Below are 26,333 nucleotides of genomic sequence, written 5' to 3' on the forward strand. Positions count from 1 at the left end.
GGGAGTCGGAAAGGCCTTTGGAAAGACTTACACGACTTTGCTTTCTGGAGCTTCACAAATGGAAACCAAGGCCCAGGGAGTTGTAACAACATATGCAGGGCCATCTGCAATTTAAGGCCACAAGCAGAAGGGTGTAAAGTGACCCAGTCAGCTGTAGAGGAAATAGCCTGGTAGTGAAAAAGGAAGTGAATGAAAGGGAAAATAAAGACATAATAGTGCTTTGAACCAAAGCTTTATAAATACTTGCGGCTTTAACCTGCCCAGGAGGTAGATAAGCATGTTGCCTTTAGCTTGTCCTCAAATTCAACCTCTCCCAAGAGGTTAAGGAACACACCCAAGGTTGGAATTGACACTCAGACCTCCCGACTTCCTGGCTTTGGAGCTGGGAGCTCAGCCTCCACCTCCCTGGTCTATCAGGAAAAACATCTGGGTCATAATGCTTGAGGATGGGATATCAAGGGGAAGTGGTGGAAGTTTGGTTCTTTAAGAAACTTTGAGCAAGACTCTGCCTAAACCACAGCCAGAAGGCCCCTCCCAGGGCCTGAGTCACAAGGCTCAAATGTTTCTTCACTTCTATCTTGGACGCTTCCCTTGCATGACCTTTAGGGAAAGCTACTTGTCTGTGCTGCTGGATGGGGAGAGAGGGAAGACTTCAAAATGTGTGAACACAGACTGGCAAGAGAGCCTGTCCTTTACATAGTCATTTCTGCCTGGTCTAACGCGGCTCCCCGCCACGCTGGTGATCGCCGACTTAAAGCGAAGAGAGAGGAACAGGCAGGACCACAAGAACAAGCAAAGGGAAGTCCTCTCTAAAGGCCAAAAGGTTATATAAAACATAATAAAATACAACTGTTTCCTTTAAAATTTTTAATGGCCAGGAAATGGTATAGAATAACTGCCAAGTCACATAAATTAACTTTTTTGTTAAGTTTCTGATCCCGGAAAGAACTCTATCAGTCGATGCAAACTGCACGGGAGTTTCATCAGCAGTCGTCCAGGCGTGTGACTGAGTGTGGGCCACGGACCCATCTTTACATGGTCCAGAAAAAAAGGCGGCTGCCATGCTTGGCAGGCTTCAGGTCTCCTTCTACCTCAGGGTTGGGCTCTGGTCTTGCTCTCGAGTGATAGGGATTCTCCGGTAAAGGTCGATCTGTTTTCACTTTAGTGACCTGTGAGGAGCGAAGAGGACAGAAGCAAGAGGCAAGGCTGAAGGTCAGGTGGAGCAGTCTGTGACCAAGAATGCACCTCCCAGCATTTCCTCTCTGCTCCCGCTGCCCCAACTACCCCTCTTTTCTCAAGCCCCAGCAAACCACATTTAAACTCATTTAAGAAAGCCTTCTTGAACAAACATTTAAGAAAGCCTTTTTTGGGTCATTTCATGTGGCAGAAGTTAGGGATACAGCAGGAAGCGAGATACACACTGTCTTCGAGGGGCTCACAGTCTGAGGGAGCCAGACGAGAAAATCAACCAAGACTCCCGACCGAATTATCATAACTGAGGCATGAACTAAGTGCTGGGGAGCAAGGACTCTGTACACGTAACCCATCCTGAAGGACAGGGGCCTGAACTATTTCATGGGGGGTAACATTTAGCTTAAAAGGATAACCATGAGCCAGCAGATTAGCAAGGGAAAGACATTCTAAGTAAACAGTACATGGGAAGACAGAGAGGCATGTCCTTAGAATGGCCAAAGGTTGCTTGGATAATGGAGGGAGATGAAGCACCTAACCAAGCACTTATTAGAAATGATGCTGGGCCCCCGATTACATTTCATTTTCACACTCCTCTGAGGCCTTTTTCCAGAGGTTCCTGGGGCCACCTGGCTAATAGTGGAAAAACTAGTGCTCAAAGCCAGATCTGCCTACTCCAAAGCCTGTGCTTTCACGTAACATACTACACTGGTAGACAGGGCCGGACGATGAAGGGTACTGAATGATGTGCACAAGTGGTTGAATTTTAACTCAAGGGTGACAGACGTCACTGAAGCAGGGAAGCCACTCAAGCACATCTGCAGGCTGGAAGGTGCAGAAGCTAGACTGGAGAGGGGCAAGACCAGAATTGGGAGAGTTGAGCCAACAGGCCTAGCAAGATGGTGGAGCACTGCACAATGGCAACAGGGAGACAGGTAGAAGGTGGTCACGTCCACATTATCCTCGATGGTCACAAAAACCTCCATCAGAAGCCAGCAGAAATTGTTCTCACTTTTTATTAATTAATTAATTAATTAATTAATTTAGAGAGCACATGAAATGTAGAGAGATTCTTAGGCAGGCTCCATGCCCAGCATGGACCCTGAGATCATGACCTGAGCTGAAATCAAGAGTCTGATGCTTAACCAACTGAGTCAACCCAAGCTCCCCAGTGTCCTCTATTTATTTATTTATTTATTTTTTTTTTTTTTTTATTTTTGAGAGAGGGAAAGACAGAGTATGAGCGGGAGAGGGGCAGAGAGAGAGGGAGACACAGAATCCGAAGCAGGCTCCAGGCTCTGAGCTGTCAGCACAGAGCCTGATGGAGGGCTTGAACTCACGAACCATGAGATCATGACCTGAGCCAAAGTCGGATGCTTAACTGACTGAACCACCCAGGCGCCCCCGTCCTCCCTTTAAAGATGAGGAAACACACAGAGAAATGGAAAGACAAGGCCATAATTATTAATAGTCTTGTTATCTAGTGGTCTGATCTTCGAGCCACTCCATGTTATATGACTGATGAGTCTTCCCATGTGCACAAATCCAAAAACGATTCAATGTGAATGGAGCTTTCAGGAAGACAACAGCATAATTATTACTATAACTGCCCTGTGAGGCATTATTATCTATAGTCCACAGATGAGAACAAGGAGGCCAACTTGCCTATGATAAAGACACACGCTACAGGTCAGAGCCAGAGCTGGGACCCAAGTCTTCTGACTACAGATCCAGAGTCTTTTTCTGTTTGTTTTTAGAACAGTGCTCTCATCTCTCTGCCACAGAGATCACTAATGCTTCCTTACTGCTTGACAGAGTCAAAGGCCTCCAGCTGGCATGTGAAGCTCCCTTCAGGAAGTTACAATATTTATGAAATCAATCTAGAAAAATGTTTCTCAAACTTAAAGTAATGAACAGACCCCTTAAAAGGACAAATTATTGTGGAAAGAACAAAACAACTTCCTCTTCTGTACCATATCAAGAGAAAAGGAGAAGAGGCATGTGGTCAAACTAATTGCTAGGTACACAACTTTGAGCAGCCTACCTGACCTTCATTTTCCCATCTCTAAAATGGGGCTATTAGCTTACAGCGCTATTAGGATAATACACAGTCTGGAGCCTGATGCATAGCAGGTTATGGTTAAGCGCCAAAAGTTATTTTCAATATTAACATTATCAGGATGCCTAGGAAGGCTGGAAACCTCAAAGGACATTGGCATCTAAGCTGAGGGCAGAAGAGTGAGTGGAAACTGGTCAGAGCAAAGGAGAGGAGGGCAACTTGGAGGAAGCAGAAGGCAGAAGTAAATGAAGGTAAAACGTGGGCTTTATCCAACTGGTCATTACCTTTCTAAGAAGAGACTGGATTCTGATTCTAAGTAGGACTAAAACTGATAATCCTCTTAAAGAAACAAACTTTTGAAAAGAGGACACCAATACTTCATAGGTTTTTAAAATGGCTGACACAAAGATTCAGGAATCAGTATGCTTTCTCATCAGCATGATTTGCTGATTCTCCTTTCTTGAGAGACAGAAATGAGAAAAGGTTGTTTTCATTATTAAACCTGTAGGTCCCGCCGCTTTCCAACTCAGAATTATCAACAGTTTAAAGTAATTCGTTCAGGGATGAGCACTGGATGTTGTATAGAAACCAATTTGACAATAAATTATATTTAATATTAAAAAAAATTATTGTTTGCGATGAACATAAAAAGAGCAAAAAAGCTTACAGACTAAATAATAAATAAATAAATAAATAAATAAATAAATAAAGCAATTTGTTCAGGACAGCAAAAGAAGCCATCTGAAGAGATCAGACTGGATACAAAAAACAAAACAAAACTGTTAAGTCATTTGTCTACTTGTGACCCCAAGCTTGAGATCCAACCATCCATAGATGCTATACAGAAAGGCAAGGGAATAAAGATTAATTGTGGGCCCACAAGCCAGGCACTAGGCCAGAGATTCACAAGGGCTCTCAAGCTTAAACCTCACAGAAAACTGGGTATGAATACTGGTCCTATTTTGTAGATGTGGTAGGACGAGAAACAGTTGGCAATTTGTGCAGGATCCCATAGTGATCGGTAGTACTATCTGCCTCCATTCAAACCTGAGTTTTCCCCCACCTTGCCACCTATCTGTCCCAGAGGGAAGGGACAATGATGAGGCTCAAGAAGCAGGGATAGGTCAGATCACAAAGGGCCTTGTAAGCCAGGACACTGCAAGCAAGAGTAAGCCCGTGAAGTTTTAAAAAGAAAAGTGGTGTTTGGACTTCCTGGTTGGCTCGATCGGAAGAACATGCAATTCTTGATCTTGGGGTCTTGAGTTCGAGACCCATGTTGGGTGCAGAGATTACTAAAAATAATTTAAAAATAAACTTAAGGGGCGCCTGAGTGGCTCAGTCGGTTAAGCATCCAACTTTGATTCAGGTCATGATCGCGCAGTTCCTGAGTTTAAGCCCCACGTCAGGCTCTGTTCTGACAGCTTGGAGCCTGGACCCTGCTTTGGATTCTGTGTCTCCCTCTCTCTCTCCCCCTCCCCCACTCATGCTCTGTCTCTGTCTCTCAAAAATGAATAAATGTTAAAAAAATTTTTTTAATAAATAAATAAATAAACTTAAAAATTTTTAAGTGGTCTTTATTTTCCATACAGATCATGCCTATAGTGGAGACATAATTATATCCTCAATTCTTCAATTTCAGGTGATACAGTGTCTTCTAAAATCTGAATCGCACCACCCTCCCCTCCCAGAAGTTCATGTAGCCCAAGTTAAGAACTCCTGTCCAAGATGTGGGGACAGTGAGAGGATTCAAAAACTAATCTAGGAGATGTTCCCCTACGGGAACTGACGACTGTATAAAGGAAGAAAGAGTGGGATGTGAAGAAAAGACACTCAGGTTTCTGAGGTTTCCACAGATGGTGGTGGCATGACTGAGACAAGAAATACAGAAAAAAGAGTAGGAAAACATGCTTTTTATGTTTTTTAGATGTTTGTTTATTTTGAGAGAGAGGGAGAGGGAATCCCAAGCAGGCTCTTTGCTGCCAGTGCAGACCAGGACACGGGGCTCAAACTCACAAACCGTGAGATCATGACCAAAGTCAAAATTGAGAGTTAGACACTTAAACAATGAAGCCAACCAGGTGCCCCAGAAAACGTACATTTTAAACTACAGGGAAATACTTCTAAAAATCCTAGGTCCTGATAAATGTGGCCTGAAGAACCTGGCATAACCTCGATCCTATTTGTTCTCTGAATTTTGTAATAACCTCAATGCTTTCAATTGACGGTGCCCCAACATTGTGTTTATCCTCATCTACTCCCTTCTGTTCTTCAATTAGCTAATTTTAAACAAACAATCTGCACATGCCAGAAGATCTATTTAAAGGAGTATTTGTATTAAATAAATTCCCTTCTGGGTTGTGTTTAATCCCTCTCATCAACCTGTTTGGTAAACACAGATTTCTCCCATCATATCTTTACTCACAGAGACCCCTCTCTGACCACCTCCTGCCCTCCCCCACCCCTCAGTGAGAGGGGGAAACCCTCAGCAGGAGCCCTTTTTACCTTGGACAGCTCTCCGAGGTCAGGTCGCACCCAGCCCAGTTTGTCCAGCACACACTCGTCAAACTTGGCCTGCTGTTTGCGACAGCGACGAAGTAACTGCAGGCTGGAGTAATCAATGCAGGTCCAATATTCGGTAAAAGGCTCCGCACAGTGAAGCTTTATCTGCCTGGAAAAGAGGGCTAGGTCAGGGGTAGCTCTTTGCAAAATAATGAGAAACAGAAAAGTGGGGGGAAATAGGTACAGACCTCAAATGCATAACCTTCCTTTTTGAAAGGTATGATAACAGATGCTCTCACTTCACTTACAAGACAACTTAAGATCCTCAGGATGAGAAGCAACATGTAAAAAAAGATTTCTAAGGAATAAGACCTAATTTCTTTATGTACCAAAAATAAATGAACTGAAATGCCAAAAAAATTTGGTCTAAGCACATAGATTTTACTCCGAGCACTCCTCACTTAGGGCCTACCTATTCTTTTCTTTATATCCAATTCTAAAGATTATCAGTCTACCAAATTTAGAAGAGGAGGCGTAATCCGAGATGGGCATGGGGGACAATGGCAAAGGAAGAGACAGAACTATACAAGGCAAATACACATACTAACAAGCAGAAGATCCCGGGGTCATTCAGTGTCAAGGCAAACTACCCCACACTCCCCAGAGCTCAAAGTCCTCATTCTATTAACGGACTGAAAAAAAACAGATTCATCCTTGTCATTAAGAAAGTTAAATTACATTTGGTGCTCTCTGCTAAGAAGGAGGTAGCACATTCACAAAAATAAACTCAAGATGGATGAAGGGCCTGAATGTGAGACAGGAAACCATCAAAACCCTAGAGGAGAAAGCAGGGAAAAACCTCTCTGACCTCAGCCACAGCAATTTCTTACTTGACACATCCCCAAAGGCAAGGGAATTAAAACAAAAATAAACTATTGGGACCTCATCAAGATAAAAAGCTTCTGCACTGCAAAGGAAACAATCAACAAAACTAAAAGGCAACCGACAGAATGGGAAAAGATATTTGCAAATGACATATGGGATAAAGGGCTAGTATCCAAAATCTATAAAGAACTCACCAAACTCCACACCCGAAAAACAAATAATCCAGTGAAGAAATGGGCAGAAAACATGAATAGACACCTCTCTAAAGAAGACATCCAGATGGCCAACAGGCATATGAAAAGATGCTCAACGTTGTTCATCAGGGAAATACAAATCAAAACCACACTCAGATATCACCTCACGCCAGTCAGAGTGGCTAAAATGAACAAAACAAGAGACAATAGATGCTGGAGAGGATGCGGAGAAACAGGAACCCTCTTGCACTGTTGGTGGGAATGCAAACTGGTGCAGCTGCTCTGGAAAACAGTGTGGAGGTTCCCCCCAAAATTGAAAATAGTATCTGCCCTATGACCCACCAATAGCACTGCTAGGAATTTACCCAAGGATACAGGAATGCTGATACATAGGGGCACTTGTACCCCAATGTTTATAGCAGCACTTTCAACAGTAGCCAAATTATGGAAAGAGCCTAAATGTCCATCAACTGACGAACGGATAAAGAAGTTGTAGTTTATATATACAATGGAATATTACATGCCAATGAGAAAGAATGAAATCTGGCCATTTGTAGCAATGTGGATGGAACTGGAGAGTGTTATGCTAAGTGAAATAAGTCAGGCACAGAAAGATACCATATGTTTTCACTCATATGTGGATCCTGAGAAACTTAACAGAAGACCAGCGGGGACGGGAATCGGGGGAAAAAAAGTAACAGAGAGGGAAGGAGGCAAACCATAAGAGACTCTTAAATGCTGAGAACAAACTGAGTGTTGATGGGGGATGGGGGATGGGGGAGAGGGGAAAGTGGGTGATGGGCATTGAGGAGGGCACCTGTTGGGATGAGCACTGGGAGTTGTATGGAAACCAATTTGACAATTATATATAAAAAAATAAAAAATAAAAATAAACAAACAAACAAACAAACAAATAAATAAATAAATAAATAAAAGGAGGTAGCATATAATTCATTAATTCTGTGACCACCAAAACATGGTTGAAGAAAAAGTAACTTTTGTGTATAAGCCTCAATTATTTTACAAAATTCCCCTTCTCTTACTATTCAGCCTTGCTAGTAATCCAATAAATGCCAATCCAAGGAAAAATAAAATACCATTATTTTATGTAAAAGCCATACATGAGGCAGTGGAAGATACGCATAGCACCTCCTTCCCCCAATGGAATCATAATTTGGAAGTGCTTACTTGTCATACTCTAAGAATCTAGCTACACTCAACACAGGAATCTTATTTAACATGGCTCGGGAAGAACCCCAGACATGGGTTGGAGGCAATGCACAGTAAAAAATCTGCTTTCCATTCCTGCTGGGTTTCCCTGCTAGGAAGCAACCAATGTCACCAATTTCCTTCTTTCTTTTATTTTTAATGCTTCTTTATTTGTTTTGACAGAGAGCAAGAGAGAGACAGTGCACATGTGGGGGTGGGGGCAGAGAGAGAAAAAGAGAGAGAGAAAGAGAGAGAGAATCCTAAGCAGGCTCCATGCTGACAGCACAGACCTGACCTGGGGCTCGATCTCACCTGAGCCAAAATCAAGAGTCAGACGCTTAACTAATTGAGCCACCTAGGTGCCCCACGACCAGTAGGGATTCTGGTGTAACCTGTGGGTGGCAGGGTGTGCAACAGGAAGGAAGGAGGAATATCAAAGCCTTAGGGAGCTTTTCTGAATTGCCTCTAGCCTCACCGACCAGAACAACGTCCACGGTACGTAAGATTGCACCCACCTCACTTGACAATCACTTTGGTAGTGGCCTACTGTTTCCAGTACAAGTGGTTATTCCTCCAGCATGGGGGCAGCGGGAGAGCAACTAGCACTATTACAGTACTTAGTCTCAGTTCTGGACCCCGTTACCCTGGTATCCACACCCAACGAACAATTGCCTACAAACACCTGCAAAGAGCAACATCAGCAGTGAAAAATCCCTCTCACGGAGGCGGCTGGGCACCTCAGGAGCTTGTGAAATCCCAACATGTCACATTTAAATATACTACCTCTGGGCCAAAGCAGAAATGTTCTTCCAAAGTTCTCTTAGCAAAATTTAAATAATAAACACACATTCAACCTTGTTAGCAATCAAACCAATGCAAATTCCAAAGCAAGAATAAAACACCATTTTGTACCTATCAAATATTTAAATAATATGCAATGCTGGTGAGGTACAACAAGATATAGTGCTGAGGGCAGCATAAACTGACCCAATTTTTTTTTAAATGGCAACTATAGTTCAAAAGCCATAAATTACATTCAAAGCCTTTTTACAGAATAATCTCACCTCTGGGAAATTTATGCCAAGGAATTACTTAAAAAGAGAAAAAGATCTACACACAAAGGTAACCACTGAGGATTTATCTAAAACAAGCAAAATCTGGAATTAGGGGCACCTGGTGGCTCAGTCGGTTAAGCTTCCGACTCTTGATTTTGGCCCAGGTCATGATCCCAGGATCACGGGATCGAGCCCTGCGTTGGGCTCTGCGCACGACGCAGAGCCTGCTTGGGATCCTCTCTCTCCCTCTCTCTCTCTCTTTGCCCTCCCCCACTCGTGTGTGCATGCTCTCTCTCAAAATAAACATTTTTTAAAAAATGGGATTAAAAATGACTTTGTAACAGGTAAATTATGGTTGGTTTACCTACTGGTGGAATATTAAATAGCCATTAAAAGTGATCACAAAGACAATCTAGCAACTTGAAAGAATGTTCCCCATGGTTTCAGAAAAATGAATTTTAAACGACACACTGTGACTTTAACCACAAAAATATCTTTGCATGTGGACAAAGACACCAAGCAAAAGAGGAGAGGAGCTATTATGTGAAGGAATTTGATTTTTCCCTCTAACGTCATCGTAGTGGACATCTGTGGGTTTTGCCTAGCCAGCAGTCAGTCCCCATTCTTCTGTAACATCCTTGTAATTTTTCTTTGGGGAACAATCTGTCCCTCTCTCTCAGCAATGCAGTTTAGATGAATTTAAGTCACTTCCCACTTTAGGCCTAACAAATCACAGCATTTTATCTCCTGAAACACACCTGATTCAAAGAGAGGCATACGAAATCGACCAGCCAGGCCAATGAGACTCAGGCCAGGGACCTATGCTCACACCACTGGACAAGGACACTCTTGGGCCAGGTCTAGGCAAGCAGCACAGCAGTGTGGGATGGCTGCCGGCCACTTCTGCCACAGCAAGAAAGAGTCTCTCTGAAAATGAGTTTGACAGACAAAACAGAACTAAGAGATCGGGGAAGGAGAAGAGAGGCAACAAGATACCAAGTAGTTATGAAATTATGTAAGCCCTTTGATTCCAGCCCCGCCTGATGCCAGCCCCATTTCTGGACTTGACAGCTACATAAGCCAATTCCCTTCGAGTGTGGAGTTTCTGTCCCTTTTAATAGAGTCTGTCAAAACATTTTTCTACAATTGCAATATGGATTGTTTTACTTATGGTATTAAGCATTAATGGCCTACTTAATACCTTGACTCTGTACACACTTTTCTTTCCATAATAACTGAGTGTTCCATAGTAGCATCCATCTAGTGAACACCTGTTAGCAAGCACTGTGCTGAGTTATTTTTACATACTTTTACAAATTTTTCATTACAATCCTGTATGATTTAGAAATTAAGATTCATGGATATTAAAGCACATGCCAAATAATAAAAACGAATAACAAAGCTAACTGCATCACTTACTGCATGCTTACCTTGGTCTATCCGACTTCAAGGTCTTACACTTCCTACTAAAATGATCCTTCTACTTAATTAGCTAGATGTTCACTGAGGTACACATACCTAGATGTTTCAGCCCACAGGCACTGATGTCAAGTCAAAGACTCTTACCTGAAGAAGTCCAGAGCACACTTGTTGACGAGCCTGCCTTCCTCTAAACACCGCCTGGGGTCTTTCTCTTCCCAGCGACAGAGCATGAACTCCTTGTTGGGCTTATCACACTGAACTCCATAGTGGTGGGCGGCAGCTTTCAGCACCGAAGAACTGACTTTCACCTGGGGAACGGAACAGGAGGAGACAAACCACAGATCTGTGACCAGGATATCAACTTCCTCAACTTCATCTCCTGCTGCCGAAGGCCGAGGGAACACAAAGGGAGCACTTGTTCCGACTCCAAGAAAATTAAAGATAGGGGGCTACCATAATAAACCTTTATGATCTCTGCTGCTTTAGAGATCACAAAGCTTTTTCACATGCATGATTTTCTACACCTTCATAATAATCTCATTAGGTTGACATTACTCTCCCCATTTTAGACATAAGGAAATGGCAGTCCTAACAGAACCCTTAGCTCTCTATGACAGAGAAAGTAGAGCTCTGAAAGATGATGGAAGCTTCTGTGATGGAAGGAGAGGAATCAACTCTGGGGAGTTTTGATGAGTCTCCTTTCCAGGAATAAAACTGATGGGGCAGGGGGGTGCCTGGGTGGCTCAGCTGGTTAAGCATCCAAGTTCAGCTCAGGTCATGATCTCGAGGTTCCTGAGTTCAAGTGAGTTCAAGCTCCTAGGTGGGCTCTCTGCAGTCAGCAGGGAGCCCTCTCCCTCTGCCCCTCCCCAGCTTGCATGTGCGAGCTCTCTCTCTCAAAAATAAACACTAAAAAAAAAAAAGTGATAGGATACATAAAATTCCCAGAAGACCATAGAGTCACAGAAAATGAGACTGGAAAGGATCAGTAAAAACATCTAGTCCAGTAAGTTATTACTAATGATAAAGTACTAAAATTTTCTATTTTTTCCTATCACACACTATATCCAAGGTAGCCACCAGTCCATAACTCTCTCTCACTTGCCTTCCGGTTGGTTCATTTTCTTAAGAAACAGTATAGTTACAGCTCACTCACAGAGGGCTGCACACAGTCCAGGGCCCGTCTAATTGCTGTGCAGCAAGGGTTCTGCTGGCCTCTTTTCGGTACTACCTTTTCCTGGGCCAATTCCACAACGTTTGCGTTACTGGAACTTAAATAGAACATGTGTTGTCTGGGAGGACCACCCTCTTCATTATTCTTCCTTTTCGAAATCGCTTTGGCTATTCTTTCAGATGAACCCCCTCATCCAATAATTTGCACTGGAACTGCACAAAGTTTAGTTATGTGTTAAATTAGAAGGGAACGAGCATGTTTACAACACTAGGTCTCTGCTGAAATTTTTTATCTCCCCAGAGGATCTTTCTCTAAGCACCACACAAAAGCTCTCATCTGTTGAGCCACTCACTCTGTGCCAGATACTGACGATACAACAGTCACAGTAGAGGCGAGACTACATGAATTATGCCTTCTCACCAAGACATATTACGTCCCTCCTCTTACTCAGGTCATTCTTATGTTCTTTGGTTAAAATGATAGTTTCCCTCATATAGGAACCTTGCATATTTCTTGTTTATTCCTCAGTATTTTAACCTTTTTGATACTACCTAAATAGCTTGTTTGGACACTGCATCTTCTCTCTAGCCATATCTTATTGATACAAAATCAAGAGGATAAAGGGGTGCCTGGGTGGCTCGGTTGGTTGAGCGTCCAACTCTTGGTTTCTGCTTGGGTCATGATCTCACAGTCATGGGATCAAACCCAGTGCTGGGCTCCACGTTAAGCATGGAGCCGGCTTGGGACTCTCTCTCCCTCTCTGTCCCTCCCCTGCTCACACTCTCTCAAAAATAAATAAATAAACTTAAAAAAAAACAACAAGAGGATTAAGAGGAAAAACTTCCACTTACAAGTAAAAACTACCTTCTTTTCTGATAGTTATATCCTTTTTTGTCTCCTTCTCTTTTCCTATCTTACTGCTTGGACTAAAACCTCTAGGACAATACAAATGAACAGCAATGGCAGTAGGCATCCTTGCCTTTTTCTAGACTTTAAAGCACAATTTGGTTCAATATTTGCTATTGGTGTCTGGGATATAGTCGTTTGGATAGTCCTCATTAAGGAAGTTTCTTTCTGATGATTCTGTTTTACTGTTGTTTCCAGAAAGACTGAAAAATTCAGGTTTCTTTTATCCATAAATGTAGAGAATTAACAGATTTTCCAAAAACCTCTCACTATAGCTACAATAAAATCTAGTCTGTGACAGTGCATTATGCTTTAAGATATCACTGGATTTGATTTATAAGCATTCTATTAAGGATTTTTATGTAAGAATAATGTTGTAATTATTATTTTTATAATGATAAAAATTTTATAATTTTATTTTTTATGACTTTCACACAGCTTAGGTTAAATTACTAATAAGATAAAAGGCAAGGGAATATGAAGAGAGTAACTCATCTACACACTATGGGAAGAGAATAGTTAGGACGATGTCTACTAACATTACAACTGCTGTAATTATCAAAGCAAAGATGAACTTATGATACAAGTGAAACCTGCCATGACAATTCTAATAAATTTGTTTAAAAATCGGTAAAATTTTATATGACAGCTGTTTTTTTAAAGTTTACTTACTTATTTTGAGAAAGAGCGCACGTGTGAGCAGGAAAGGGGCAGACAGAGAGGGAGAGAATCTCAAGCAGTCTCCACACAGTGAGCAGAGCCCCTGACAGAGCCCCACGGGGTGCCTGAACTCATGAACTGTGAGATCATGACCTGAGCTGAAACCAAGAGTCAGATGCTTAACCAACTGAGCCACCCAGGTGCCCCATAGCGTTGTGTTTTTTTTTAATTTACTTATTGATTGATTTGCAGGGAGGGAGGGGCAGAGAGCTCCAGAAACAAGAGAATCCCAAGTAGGTTCAACGTTGTCAGTGCAGAGCCTGAAAGTGGGGCTCAATCTCAGGAGCCGTGAGATCACGACCTGAGCCAAAATCAAGAGTCAGTCGCTTCATCTACTGAGCCACCCAGACACCCCTACAGTTTTTTATAAGAGTGTATTAGGTTAATTGAGGGGTATACATTAACTTGCTATATTACCTGTACAAAGCCAAGAGAATAAAAATCAAAATTCAAACTTTTTAAAGCTTAATATATTTAAAAACTTAAGCTGTACTTACCTCCTTGACCAATGCCTTAAAAGATCTTTAAATGGCTGATTCACTCGAATGCCTTCACAGCCATTGTGCCCAAAAAGGTTATGACATTCTTTGCCTTACTTTCCTACAAATGTACAAGTCTTACCAAAATCTAGGGGCACCCATGTTGTTGAGTGTGTAAAATATGCTCTGTCACAGGGAAATAAAGGATAAGAACCACTCACTGAATCTCTTTCCTGGGGACAGAGATGTGCCCAAGATGACACAGCAGGCCAGTGGCAACCGCAGAACTGGAATCCAGAGACTGTGACCTTCAATCAAGCCTCTTTGCATTACACAGCCTTCGCTGAGGTGGCAAAGGACTTCAGATGTCCCCTCACCTGCTTCTTCACAAAGACGGATGAGTTCCACCAGAAACAACATCCCTTCCCAGCTGCTTACTGTGAATACCCTCTCAAATTCATTCAGCTCCCTTTGTCTCAAAGAACACAGAATTCCAGCATCTTCCTCATTTACCCTCATGACAGCCTCCCTGCACAGCGGGTTTATACAGTCTGCAGGTGTGGAAAGGGAGGCAGGAAGAGTCTTACAATCTACAACCAATCTTCCAGTCCTGTTCTCTCTTCCTTAAACCACGTCTGCACCTCTTTCTATAGTAATTTATGCTGTGACTTCTATGTGACTTAATTTATGGAAAATGGGAGATCACTGTACTCCTTTGATAGTACTGTTGAGGATTAAATGAGTTCACACGTGTAAAAATATCAAGAGCAGTGGCTAGCACATAGAAAGCACATCAAAAATATCAGCTATTATTTCTGCTCAACATTGTCAGTTTGTACAAAGAGGTTCCAGCCCTAAGCTTCTGACTACTTCTTTCACAGGGATGTGTCAACAAGGTCCAAAATGTGTTTAACTTGCCTCTCAAAGCTGCTCCTTCTGGCTTCCCCAGTCCCACTGTCAGGTTGCAGATCTGACAGGCTCCCCGACCTTTCCTGCCTGTGATATCTAAGTCACTGCTAAGTCTGATCAATTCCAGATAAATCTGTTCTTTCCCCTCTGTGAGGACAGTCACCAATTATGTTGGGGTCATTAATATCCTCCTCGTTATTTCAACAGCTGCCAAGACTAGTCCCCCTTTTCTTTTCCTCTCTTCAATCCATTCTTCACAGGGCTGCCAGAGCGATCTTCCTAGAAGACAATTCTTATTGTACTCTACTGAAACAAATTAGCGACAAAACCCTGGAAGGATTCAGGCTTAACAGCAGAATAAAGCCCAAACTCTTAACAGAGTATTCAAAGCCTTCTGGATCCAGCCTTCTCACCCAAGACACTTCCAAAAAGGGACCTGCTGCTGTCTCAGAGCACTGAACTCACTGTCCCCACAACCCATCTGTGGCCTCCTGCATTCTCCCATCTCTTCACCTTCGCTCAGATCTAACCCTCGCTTAAGAAAGCCTGTCTGTCCATCTTGGCCTATAAATGCTATTCTTCAAATGCCATTTCGCCAAGTCCCACATTACGCCCGAGAAGTGCTTTCTCTGTTCCCTTTATAGCCTCAGAGAATTATACAGCTGGAATCACTTCATCTTACAAATAAAATAACTGTGTCTGCAGATGCTACAAGTGACTAATCAAGGTAACTGAGCAGTTAGGCCTAGAATTTAGATCCAACTTCAAATCCTACTCTCTGCTCTGAAACCATGTCTGCCCCTCTTCCATAGATTTAATCATACTTTGTCTTGCATTGTAGTTATTTATGTAATTATCTGTATTTCAGTTCAAAGGTATGAACACTAAAGGCAAATTATTCCAGATATAGAATACTTGCAGGAAGTAGAACCTCAGATTAAATTAAACTTTCAATGAAAAATACAGCACTTTCAGGCTAACCGAGCTTCAAGGTGGGACGAAAAAAACAAAAGACTGAATACCGGCAACCTCCCCTCTCGTAAATGTACTTGACCAGAGTCCCTGAACACAGCTAAAAAGTTATGCCTCCGTGGGAAATAATAGTTGCCATTCTCACAGGCATCTGAGAAGATTAACTGAAGTCATGAAGATAAAACCCTTAACAGAGTGCCTGGGATATAATTTCTGGCACATAATTTTTAGTTTTGCCCTCCTTGTCCTGTTATGTAGCCTGGTCTTTCTACTATCCAGTCCTGCCGCGACACTCCTCTGCCTTAAAATCTTCAACCTCTCCCTCCCACGTCACCTTAAAATAAGTCTGGCCTTGTGGAAGCTGCTTCCCAGTCCTTCCAGTCCAAGGTACCTCTCTCTGGGCTCAGCAACAGCTGATTCCCACCAACACTAGAGTCACATCAAACAGCACTGGTCTCCCTAGACTCAAAAGGTTTTATGAAGTCTTCTCACTCTTTTGAGCTTTTACCAATAATACAATAGTTTAAAAGCACGGGTTTGAAACTCAGACCTAGAGTCATAGTCCAGCTCCACCACTCCCTAGCTATATGACTTTGGGAAAATCACTTCTACTCTTGGGACCTGTTTTCTTACCTTTCACATGAAGAGGCCAATAATATCCTACCTCATAGTGTTGCTGGCAGGCTTTGATGAATTAATGTATGTGAAGGAACTAGCACCTTACCTGACTTCTAAAAAAGGCTTGGTCCTACTTGCTGTAATTAGTTTATACTGTCTTCACTTCTCACAGCACAAACTTCACTATACTGTAAGTGCCTCTTTATGTCTGTCTCCCTATCAGATTATAAGCTCTATGAGGGCAGGGACGCTATCTCTTATTCTCCAGTGTGCGTGTATATGGCAATTATTCAAATGGTATCTCCTGAATAAATGAATGCTCTAAATGTCCTATTACCAAACACCCTCCCAGGGTTGTTAGCAACTCCACTCTCCAGTTTCATCTCCTTTTGCTTTGGCTTCCTAGCTCCACTCCAACACTGTACCGATTAGGCTACCTAGAAGCGACGGTCTCTCTCGCTCGGCTGTGAACACCGGGGTTGCATATTCACTTCGCAGGGAGGACTGAGTATTAAGTGACATTAAAGGAAGTAAAGTGGCCCTGGCTGGTGCTTAATAAAAAGTACCACTATTATTCACGTAAAGGGCAAGCAGATGGCAGGAGGTCGGGGTGGGGGAGGCGAGGAGACTTCTACAGAGCCCCTGCATGATGGGGTGGGGGCGAGGCGATTCCCGGAGCTGAGCCGGGGGCGTCCGGGAATCCACCTGTGTCTGAGTCGGGGGGCATTAGGTGGGGGGACCCAGGGCCCACAGTCCAGTGAGACGAAGCGGAGCTGGGCCCAGGCCCGAAAAGCTGCAGCCCTATGCCCTGCTTGCCTGGCTTCCGGACGAGCCTCACCTCCTGCACTTTCAGATCCTCCACAGTGGGCAGCTCCACTATCCCCGGCATGACGGCGGTAGCCCCGACCCCGAGGAGGCGCCCGCAGCCGCGTCGCCCCCGTCTCCTTGAAATCCCCTTTCGACCGCCAAGGGCCACCTCGGGCCTGCGCATGCGCGGGCGGCCACGCAGGCGCACTGCTCTGCCCAACCGCGAGCCATAGAGCGTGCGCAGTGCCTGGAAGGCCTGTGGGGTCTGTGGGCGGGGCTCCGAGCCGGCCCCGCCCATCTTGGTTGTCATAGTGAGGCGGGACGCACTGAGACTCCAGGATCCCAACCGCTGGAAGCTAGAGGCTGGTGTCATGGAGTACACGGGGAGCCAATATATTGGGGAATATGTAGACGGGAGGTAAGGGCCTCATCTGACTCACTATGTCTTAAGTCTGTGACTGGTTAAAGACGGCTGCCTTTGCAAAGCACTTTGTGCCAGGTACTTTCACAAACTTTATTCCTTTTATCCTTCGGGACAACGCTTTCAGATATGATTGTTTATTTCCATTTTACAGTTAAGAAAAATGAGACCCAGTGAAGTAAATGACTTGCTCAAGGACACACATAATAAGCAGCATAGCTGAGATATATTCATTCCATATATACGTGTGTGTTTGCTATCTGCAGTTTTAGATTTGGGGATAAAAAAAATACTGAAAAATGTCAAGATCCTTGCTCTCATAGAGTTTACAGTCCAGTTGGTGTATGGCCAATAAACAAAGAAATGGGAAGATAATTTCAGATAGTGGCTTTGCCTGAATCCTCTCCTCCCCACAGCAACCCTATGAGATAGATACAATCCTCATTTTACAGATGGAAAAAGTGAGGCTTGGAGTAATTATGTAACTTGCTCAAAGTCACCTCATTGGCATTTGGCAGGTCAGAGATCAAAACCCAGGTCTGACTCCAAAGCTCGTGAGCTTTCTATGGAGCCCTGCTGCTGGGCTTCTACAGAGGACACGGCCAGTTGGGGCTGTCCTTGAAGGCTTTCTGGAGGAGGAAATATTGAAGATGGGCCCTGAGGATTGGGTAGGATTTAGATGGGTAGAGATGCAAGGTGAAGAATGTTTCCGGGCAGAGGAAGCAGCATGAGCAATAGTTCAGAGGACTTATAGGGGGAAGAGCAGGCAGTTCAGTTGGGCCGGAATGTAAAGAGAGTGGGGGCCAGAGCTGGAAGGGTGGGTCTGTGCTCTGGCATACAGAGATCTGAGTACTGTGCCCAGTTCTGTGAGTGGGAGGAGCCACTGATGGATAGATCCTTTGAAGGGCTGGGCATTAAGAAATCTAATTTACTTTGCACTGTATCTCTCCTCATAATGCATATGTCACTTAGTAAATGTTGGCTGAAAGAATTCATAAAAGAATGAAAGTAAGAAAAGAAAGAAAAAAAGGAAGGAAAAGGAAAGAAAGGAAGAAGGAAAGAAAGGAGGAAAGAAAGAAAGAAAGAAAGAAACAAACAAACAAACAAACAAACAAACTTGTGATATGGTAATCATGTCCTCACTATGGATTGAAGTCTTTATCTCTTCTTTTTAAAAAAATAAATGTAATGTTTATTTATTTTTGAGAGAGAGAGGGGGAGAGAGATGGAGTGTGAGCAGGGGCAGAGAGGGAGGAAGACACAGAATCTGAAGCAGGCTCCAGGCTCTGAGCTGTCAGCACAGAGCCCGACATGGGGCTCAAACTCATGAACCACAGTGTAATGACCTGAGCCAAAGTCGGTGGGTCGTTTAACTGACTAAGCCACCCAGGCACCCCTGTTTGTTCTTTTTAACTTACTTTGAATTTATAATGAAGGCTTTTTGCCTTGAATGAATAAAAGAAAAATGGTAGGGAAGGAAAGAGAGGAAGAGAAGGGAAAGAACGAGGGAGGGAGGCAGAGTGGAAATAGAGAGATCAAGTCAGAGCCCATAGTTGTCCCAGGAAGAGGTAGCAGGACCCTGAACCAAAGCAGAGGCAGTGGGGCTTCAGGAAAGAGAAAGATGTATAAGTTCGGGAATTTACATTGTCAGGACTTGGCAACTGATTGGCTCCCAGTCTCACTCAGAGACTGCCTCCAGTCCCAACTCAGTGCCTGGCTCTAGGCTTTGAACCTGGAGGATTCTGGTACCATTTGTGGAAATTGAGAACTCTGAGAAGGGGCTGCTCTGGAGGAGGAGAGTATGAGTTTCATTTGGGGAGAGCTGGAGATGCCTACAGAAGGTCTGAACAATGAATGTCCAGTTTGCCATTTAAAAAAAGGGAGGAGGGTTCTAATCTCAGAGAAGGGTTTTGATGGAAACGGAAATGGTAGATGTGATTTCAAGCAAAGAGATAAAGGAGAAAAGGCATTCTCTCTCCTCTCACATCTTGCAGTAGAATAAAAGCAAAATCATTTTTGAGTTCTTACTCTATATTGGGCATTCTGCCGTTGTTTCATAGCTATTATTTCATCCAATTATCTCAACTTTGGGGAGGAGTATTGTCATTATCCCCATTTTACAGAGGAGAAACTCAGGCTCATCAGAGAGTGAAGGGGCTTGCCCAAGGTCACACAGGCTCAGAGGTGGAGCCAGGCCTGGATCGGGCCTGGTGACCCCAGGTCTGCATGGCTCAGGAGCTGTGCTTCAAGCACAGTGGCATCTTCTGTCTTCTGTCATCTGCTCAGTCACTGCACCCTTCTGTTTCCATTCCTTACGCAGTGGATGTTTGCAGAGCATCTGTGTGAGCAGAATCATGATTCCAAGAACTAAGGATACCAAGGTCTTCATTAAGAAGCTTCAGTGAAATAGGGGATACAAGGAATACAAGTACAATGCAAGGCAGAAAGTGCTGAGCATCCAAAGGAAGTACACACAAAAGCCTAAAGAAGTTCAGAGTTAGAAGAGGTGACTTCCAGCTAGCAGGGAGGAATAGAGAAGGAATACAGGAACGAAGAAATGGAGGAAAGTGTCTTTCTTCAGCACTCGCTGGATGGAAGACCCTTCACTAGGAAAATCATTATACATTATCTGAGTTGATCTTGGGCTTTAATCTCAGTCACTTTCACACATGAAATGAGTGGTCAGCTGGTCAAGCTGGGCATCCCTGCCCTGTGCTCCTGTTAAGTGCCTGTCTTTCCCCCACATGACAACTACCACACATTATGTATTTACTTCATTGTGTCCCCCACTAGACTGTGAGCCCCCTCGAGGGGCGGGGGGTTACTTCGTATGCCTTGATCATTGTTGTGACCAGGACGTACCCTGCAGACCAGACTCACCACGTACGGTAGGTGTTGATAGATAGTGGATGCTCTGGAAATATCTGTTGGAAAAAAGGGAAGGAAGGAAGGAAAACAAAAAGGTTTAGGGAAGTCTCCAAGATGATACAGCCAGGAAATGGTGAAATAAGATTCAAGCCTTTGTCTCCTAAGTTTCATCCTTTTCCAAATTCTCTACAAGTGGTATAGAGGGCAGGGGTAGGCTGATCATGGGGGACAGGGAAGACCCAGAACGAGCTGCCAGGAAACCTGGCCCTAGTCTCTGCTTCACAGTGCTGTGTGGCTTTGGGCACATCCCTCCCCTCTCTGGGCCAACCAACGGGTGTGTCGGGGGAAGTGTGAACTCCAGGACAGCCTGTAGGTAAGGTGGAAGACCGAGAAAACCGCACCCATCCCCACCTTCAACAACACAGACCCTCTCATTTTTTAATTTTTGAGGGAACCAAAGAAAAAGTTTGGTTTTGAACAAAATATTACCGGGACGGTAACATCAGAGGACCCTGAGGATGAGGTTCCCACTTACTCGCCTGTGCCTGTCAGCTCTGATCCTCCAGCCGCCATGCACGGTTCAATCATTTCCCTTTGTCCTTGCAGGATGGAGGGCGAAGCTGAATACCTCCTCCCTACCGAAACAAAGTATGTTGGGGAAATGAAGGACGGCATGTTTCATGGCCAAGGAACCCTGTACTTCCCCAACGGGAGCCGCTATGATGCCATTTGGGAAAAGGGACTGGCCGTGAAGGTGATCAGCCTGAGGAGGGGAGGTTGCAGAGAGCAAAGCCTTGGACAGGAAAATCCCCCACTATGGAGCACCCTGACCTCTCCATCCAGTGCCCACCTCCTTCCATTCCCTCTTCTCCCTTCCTACTGATCTCCCAGGGTTCTGGAATCCTCTCCTCTGGATCCAGAAGGTTCCCTGGAGAGGCCATGATGAGTTTGAATCCTATTGTGCCACTAACTGTGTGACCTTGGGCCCACGACTTCCCCTATAAACTGGGGACAATAGTTGTACATCATGTTGCTACTGTAACAAATTACTACAAACCCAGTGCCTTAAAACAACAGAGATGTATTACCTTACAGTTCTGGAAGTCAAAAGTCTAAAATAGGTCAGCAAGGCTGCATTCCTTCCAGAGGCTGAACGGGAGAATCCATTTCCTTACCTTTTCCATCTTCTAGAAGCTTCCTGCCTTCCTGCATCACTCTGACTTCCGCCTCCATCGTCACCTCTCCTTCTCTCTGCGTTTTCCATCATCTCGTCTTCTATCTCTCTGGCCCCCTCGCTTCCCTCTTATAAAGACCTTCACAAGTATACTGGGCCCACCCAGATAATCCAGGAAAATCTCCCCATTTCAAGATCCTTAACTTAATCACACCTGCAAAGTACCATTCGCCACATAGGGTTAACATTTTTACAGGTTCCAGCATTTATGTGTGGATATCCTTGGGGAATCGTTATTAGCCTGCCAGAATAGTACTAGCCACTTCCTAGCGTTGTTGTGAATGCAAATGAGGCGATATCTCTAAGCCCTTTGCTCAGTACCTGGCATAGAGCTGGCACTCAGTGCCAGGTCATAGAACTGCTGCTGTCCCGGTACCGGTATCATGACAAACATCTGGCCCACCTAATCCCACCTAGTATTTGTGGGCCATGAATACAGTTCAGGGAGCCAGTGCAATGTCCTGATTTATACGGGAGAACAGTTTTCTCTGAGGAAAGGTCTATTGCTGTCATTGGTTTTACTAATAGCCACCTTAAGAAGGTTAAGAAACATTCCTCGTTTTACAGCTTGGAGACTCTAAGCCCCAGGAAGGGGATATGACTTATCCAAGGTCACACAGTGAATTAATAGTATCGGAATTTCCACCTATGTTTCCTGACGCCCAGGCCAATGCAACCTTCTACATCCTGGGGATTCCTTCAGCGCTAAGGCAGCAAAAGCAGAACGTACATGTTTGGACAAAGGGCTATGACTGATGGCCATGACCTTTTCAGCTACGACTGAATGTTTACTCTATGCCAGGCACTGTGCTAGATGCTTTGCCAGTGCTATCTCATTGAATCGACCCTATGACATATATATTCTTATCATGCGGTTTTGCAAACGAGGAAACCAAGGGCCCGGTCATCTGCCCAGCATTGCGCAGTGAGTTGCCACATTTTGAGTGCCAGTCACAGAGAGCCCAGCACTGTCGCCATTCCTTCTAATCATCACAGCCATAATGGCTGTGATAGTTATCACTTCTCTTCTGCGGCAATAAGAAAGCCACCTCTCCCCTTGACATCCGTCCTTCTTGGCAGAAGGGCAGCCTCATGCCTGCGCGCATGCTCCTTGTCTTCCAGGGCACGTACACCTTCTCGGACGGGCTGCAGTATGATGCCGAGCACTGGCATTACTGTGATGGCTATGACCGGAGGTTTTACACCGAGATCTGCAATGGCTTGAAGCCTGCAGGTACCTGGGCACCCGCCCTTTTCTTCACACCCAGACCGAGAGGGGAACGAAGGACCGTGGCCTATTGAAGGAACCCAAAAGAGAGGAGGCATTGAGCACAGGCCGCAGGACACAAAAGAGCCAGGTTGTAGAGCCAGAAAGACCAGTCCTCACATCTCCGCCGTACCAGCTAGGGACCACAGGCAGGGCGTTCACAGTTCTGTGCCTCAGTTTCTCTCCTGCGAAATGGGACGATAGCATCATCCACCCCACAAGTGTGTTGAAAGTAAGATAAGGCATGTATAGGGTTTATAGCAACGTCTTGCTCACGGTGGGCGCACGGTCCATCTCAGCCATGTCATTCCTAGAACAGCTGTAGCACAGAAATCGAGCAGCACCGAAGGAGCACGAGCTCCGTGTATCAAGTGCTAGCTGGGGCTCTCCAGAATCTCCAGATGACCCTGCCATGCCTGCCGGTCTGGTCCCATGTTGTATTGGAGGAAGCCGAGGCCCAGGGGTCCAGACATGCTTCCCAGGAGCGGAGCTCCCAGGGGGCCCAAGTCTTCCTCTCTGCATTCCCTGTATCATCAGAAACCGTGCTCCGTCACGGAGGGTTACATTTGGGCCTAGACTCTGGACTCAGAGAGCAGCCACTTAAGGGGCTCCTCTGTGTCTCGGGGGCTTGTGCGAGGTCCGCTGCACCTCAAGAGCATAGTTTCTGACACGGCTGAGACAATGCATCCAGAATGACACGTGGGACAGTGACTTTTCAAATTATAAGAATAAATCCTAACTTAGGAGATGATGGGGTGTAGTTGACTGAGCCTGGAGCTGGAAGGTCTGGGTTTGAGTCCTAAATTCCCTGTCAATAGCTGGATGAGCCTGTGCAAGTCAGCCTCCATGAGGGCAGAAACCTCCAGAAAGCACCCAGGGTGGAATCAAACCTGGCTCAAACCGTGGCTATGTCACCTTGAATCAGTTAGTGGATCAGGTGAGCCTTCTCTCCCTTTGTCTCCTTTGTCAGCTCCTCCCCCCACCCCAGTTATTAATTTGGGGGTTCCCAGGGCTCTCCGTCCTTAAGCCCTATTCTGTTCTCCTTCTGTACCCTATCCCTAAACAAGCTGATTCGCTTCTAAGCCTTCATTTATACCATCAGCTTCCAATGGAAATCAAAATCCCTGAGCCCTGGGTTCCTGCAGCCAACTTCCCCAACACCTGTGTTTGTCATCCCTCACTTTGTCTACACTGAACTCGTTACCTTCCCCACCAGCCCCTTCTCCCCCGGTGATTGCTCCCTCAGAGACTGTCTCTCCGGCCCACCTAGATGGGCTGAGTCCTGCCTTCTTTCCCCATGTACAAGCAGCTACCTGGTCCTGTGGATTCTACCTCTTAAATATATTCATTCATGTGTTCTTCACATAATCCCTTACCCAAGATCTAGGTTTGACTCACTCTGGGCCATTCTACACTCTGCAGTCACTCTACCCTCATCTTTGAGGAACATGACTGGGATTGACACTCCCCCGCCCCCACCCCCACCACATACTCTTCAGTGCCTCCTCACTACCCTCAAGATGAGGTTCCAAATTCTTAAAATGACCTGCATTCTCTCGCTCCTGCTGCTGTCCCCAACCTCATCCCACACTACCTTTCTTTCTTGGATAGTCTCTCCTCCTTCGCCATACTGGCTATACCTCTATTCCTTGAAAAGACCATGATCTTTCCTACTGTTCCCTCTGCTGGGAAGCTCTAACCCCTCACTTCACCCCGAGAACTCCTTCCCATCCTTCAGGTTTCAGCCTAATGCCCCTTAGCCTGGGGTTCCTTCCCTAAATTCCCAGCCGAGGCAGGGTCTCCCTGTGGCATACTGCAGAGCAGCCGTGGCTGTGCCCAGAGCTCTAACATGAGTGCACAGAGTCTCTCTTCCCAAGTCGACTGAGCTCTATGAGGGCGGGGGGTCAGTCTTATTCACTGATGTGTCCCCAGTGCCTGGCACGTTGCTGAGCACACAGTAGGCATCAGAAAAGGGTTACACAGGGAGGATAATACTGACTTCACAGCAGGGAGAGATGGGGGTGTGGGAATTAAGGCAATGACATTGAATTTCCTGAGTACCTACTCTGGGTCAGACACTGGCTGGACCGCCGGGGGCCTGAGAGCAGAGGGCACAGTCTCTTCCTACCAGGAGCTGCCAGGCTAGATGCCACTTAAGAACCTTGTAAACGGCTCCTCCTGGGCTAGTCACGACAGGGCCTGGACTTTGTCATGGGCTCATCACCCTGACTGAAGCCTGTAGGCAGAGAGAGAGCCCCTGGCCACAGACACTCAGCTGCCACATGGAGACACTCAGCTGGTTTTGTCAGAGGTGGGGCTCGTAGGCAGTGCGGTGACCTTCCTGGCATCCTTCCTTCTCCTCCAGCAATTCCCAACACAGCAGCTTTATCCTAAGTACCCACTGCCTTCCCACGTCACTGGGAACTTGGCAGAGCTCTGAGACAGCCGCCTCTTAGCCTCAAGGGCGGGGGGGGGGGGTGGGGGAAGCTTAAGGCTGCCCCTCCTCCTCGCTGAGTATCTGTGAGACGGCACTGGCATGAGGCTCCGGGGAGAGAATGGCTGGAGAGTGTTCGGCACGGAATAAGTGCTCCGTAACCGTTAGCCAATAATACACAGAGGGGTTATCCTTAACCAACATAGGAGCAGCTGTGCACAGGACTGAACCCACCCCCCCCACCCCCACCCCCTGCCACGAGCCGTGAACATGGTGCTATGCTCGGTGGGCATCCAGCCCTCAGTCCAGAGGACAGGGAATTACAGGAAACACACATTAGAAAGATCCCTAGAAGTTATTTATTCCAACCTTGCACCCATTACTCAGGCCTCAGCCTTCCAAGATACACAACACGCAGGGCAGTGTGACCTACAAGGTGCACCAGCTCCTCTTGAGCTCCTGGTGGTTTGGATGCCCCTGGTCCTGTCAGCGGTGCCCGGGACATCAGCGGATTAACCTGTAGGTTTCACGGCCAGGTTTCTAGCTGCTTCCTAGCTGGAGAGTCTTGGGCAAGTTACTTGACCTCTTTGAGACTCGGTTTCTTTATCTGAAATGGGGCCACTGGATGCTGTGAGAATTAAATGACACTGGCAGGAGTTAATGAATTTCCAGGCACAAGATAGTCACTCACTAAATGGCAGCTGTTGTGGTCATTTTGGTAAGAGTCAAAATTCTGCATTCCTGGATCCTTGCCCACCCGACGCATTTCTTCCTACGGTTCTCCTTACATACGCCCTGCTCCACACGGTTTCCTGAGTGAGGCCTGATGACTCATGCCTCCATCCTTCTGCCAGACATGCCTTTCTGTCCACATGGCTGACTGTGATGCACCCTCATGGTCTCTCTGCCTCCACAACCTATGCCCTTTGGCCTGGTGTCCCTAGAAATGGAGGATGGGGTCAAGGAAAGAAGTTGCGGGTCTAGTCCCCAAGACCCTGCTCACAGAGCCGTTT

The 26,333-nt window shown here is 45.4% G+C and overlaps 2 protein-coding genes across 3 annotated transcripts in view; one reads left to right on the forward strand and one right to left on the reverse strand.

Moving 5' to 3' along the window:
* Positions 1 to 852: 852 nt before the first annotated feature.
* Positions 853 to 17,289, reverse strand: NDUFA8 (NADH:ubiquinone oxidoreductase subunit A8). Its single transcript, XM_019453943.2, has 4 exons — positions 17,128 to 17,289; positions 10,659 to 10,822; positions 5,753 to 5,918; positions 853 to 1,169 (listed from the first exon to the last, which is right to left on the reverse strand). Exons 1-4 carry the CDS (start codon positions 17,278 to 17,280, stop codon positions 1,032 to 1,034), a joined length of 621 nt encoding a protein of 206 aa, XP_019309488.1. The 5' UTR covers positions 17,281 to 17,289; the 3' UTR covers positions 853 to 1,031.
* Positions 17,290 to 17,348: 59 nt separating this feature from the next.
* MORN5 (MORN repeat containing 5) overlaps positions 17,349 to 26,333 on the forward strand; it is a 29,705-nt gene continuing 20,720 nt past the window's right edge. The window contains exons 1-3 of one of the 2 annotated variants that reach the window (XM_019453944.2): positions 17,356 to 17,514; positions 20,992 to 21,139; positions 22,742 to 22,853. In XM_019453944.2, the coding sequence (XP_019309489.1) occupies positions 17,468 to 17,514; positions 20,992 to 21,139; positions 22,742 to 22,853 (307 nt within the window). In that variant the 5' untranslated portion in view covers positions 17,356 to 17,467. Of the gene's footprint in view, positions 17,515 to 20,991; positions 21,140 to 22,741; positions 22,854 to 26,333 lie in introns of both variants that reach the window. The other variant, XM_019453945.2, reaches the window with a different exon arrangement.

Source organism: Panthera pardus, unplaced genomic scaffold (genome assembly GCF_024362965.1).
Source record: "Panthera pardus isolate Hobbes unplaced genomic scaffold, ASM2436296v1 HiC_scaffold_20, whole genome shotgun sequence".
Lineage (NCBI taxonomy): Eukaryota > Metazoa > Chordata > Mammalia > Carnivora > Felidae > Panthera > Panthera pardus.

Bases quoted from the DNA above. Each gene is read 5' to 3' on its own strand.
- NDUFA8 (XM_019453943.2), bottom strand. From the start codon at position 17,280: ATGCGCAGGCCCGAGGTGGCCCTTGGCGGTCGAAAGGGGATTTCAAGG. The intron at 5,919-10,658 runs GTAAGAGTCTTT...CCTCTTTTCCAG, and splicing joins TGTGCTCTGGACTTCTTCAG to GCAGATAAAGCTTCACTGTG. The intron at 1,170-5,752 runs GTAAAAAGGGCT...CGCTCCTCACAG, and splicing joins ACCTCGGAGAGCTGTCCAAG to GTCACTAAAGTGAAAACAGA.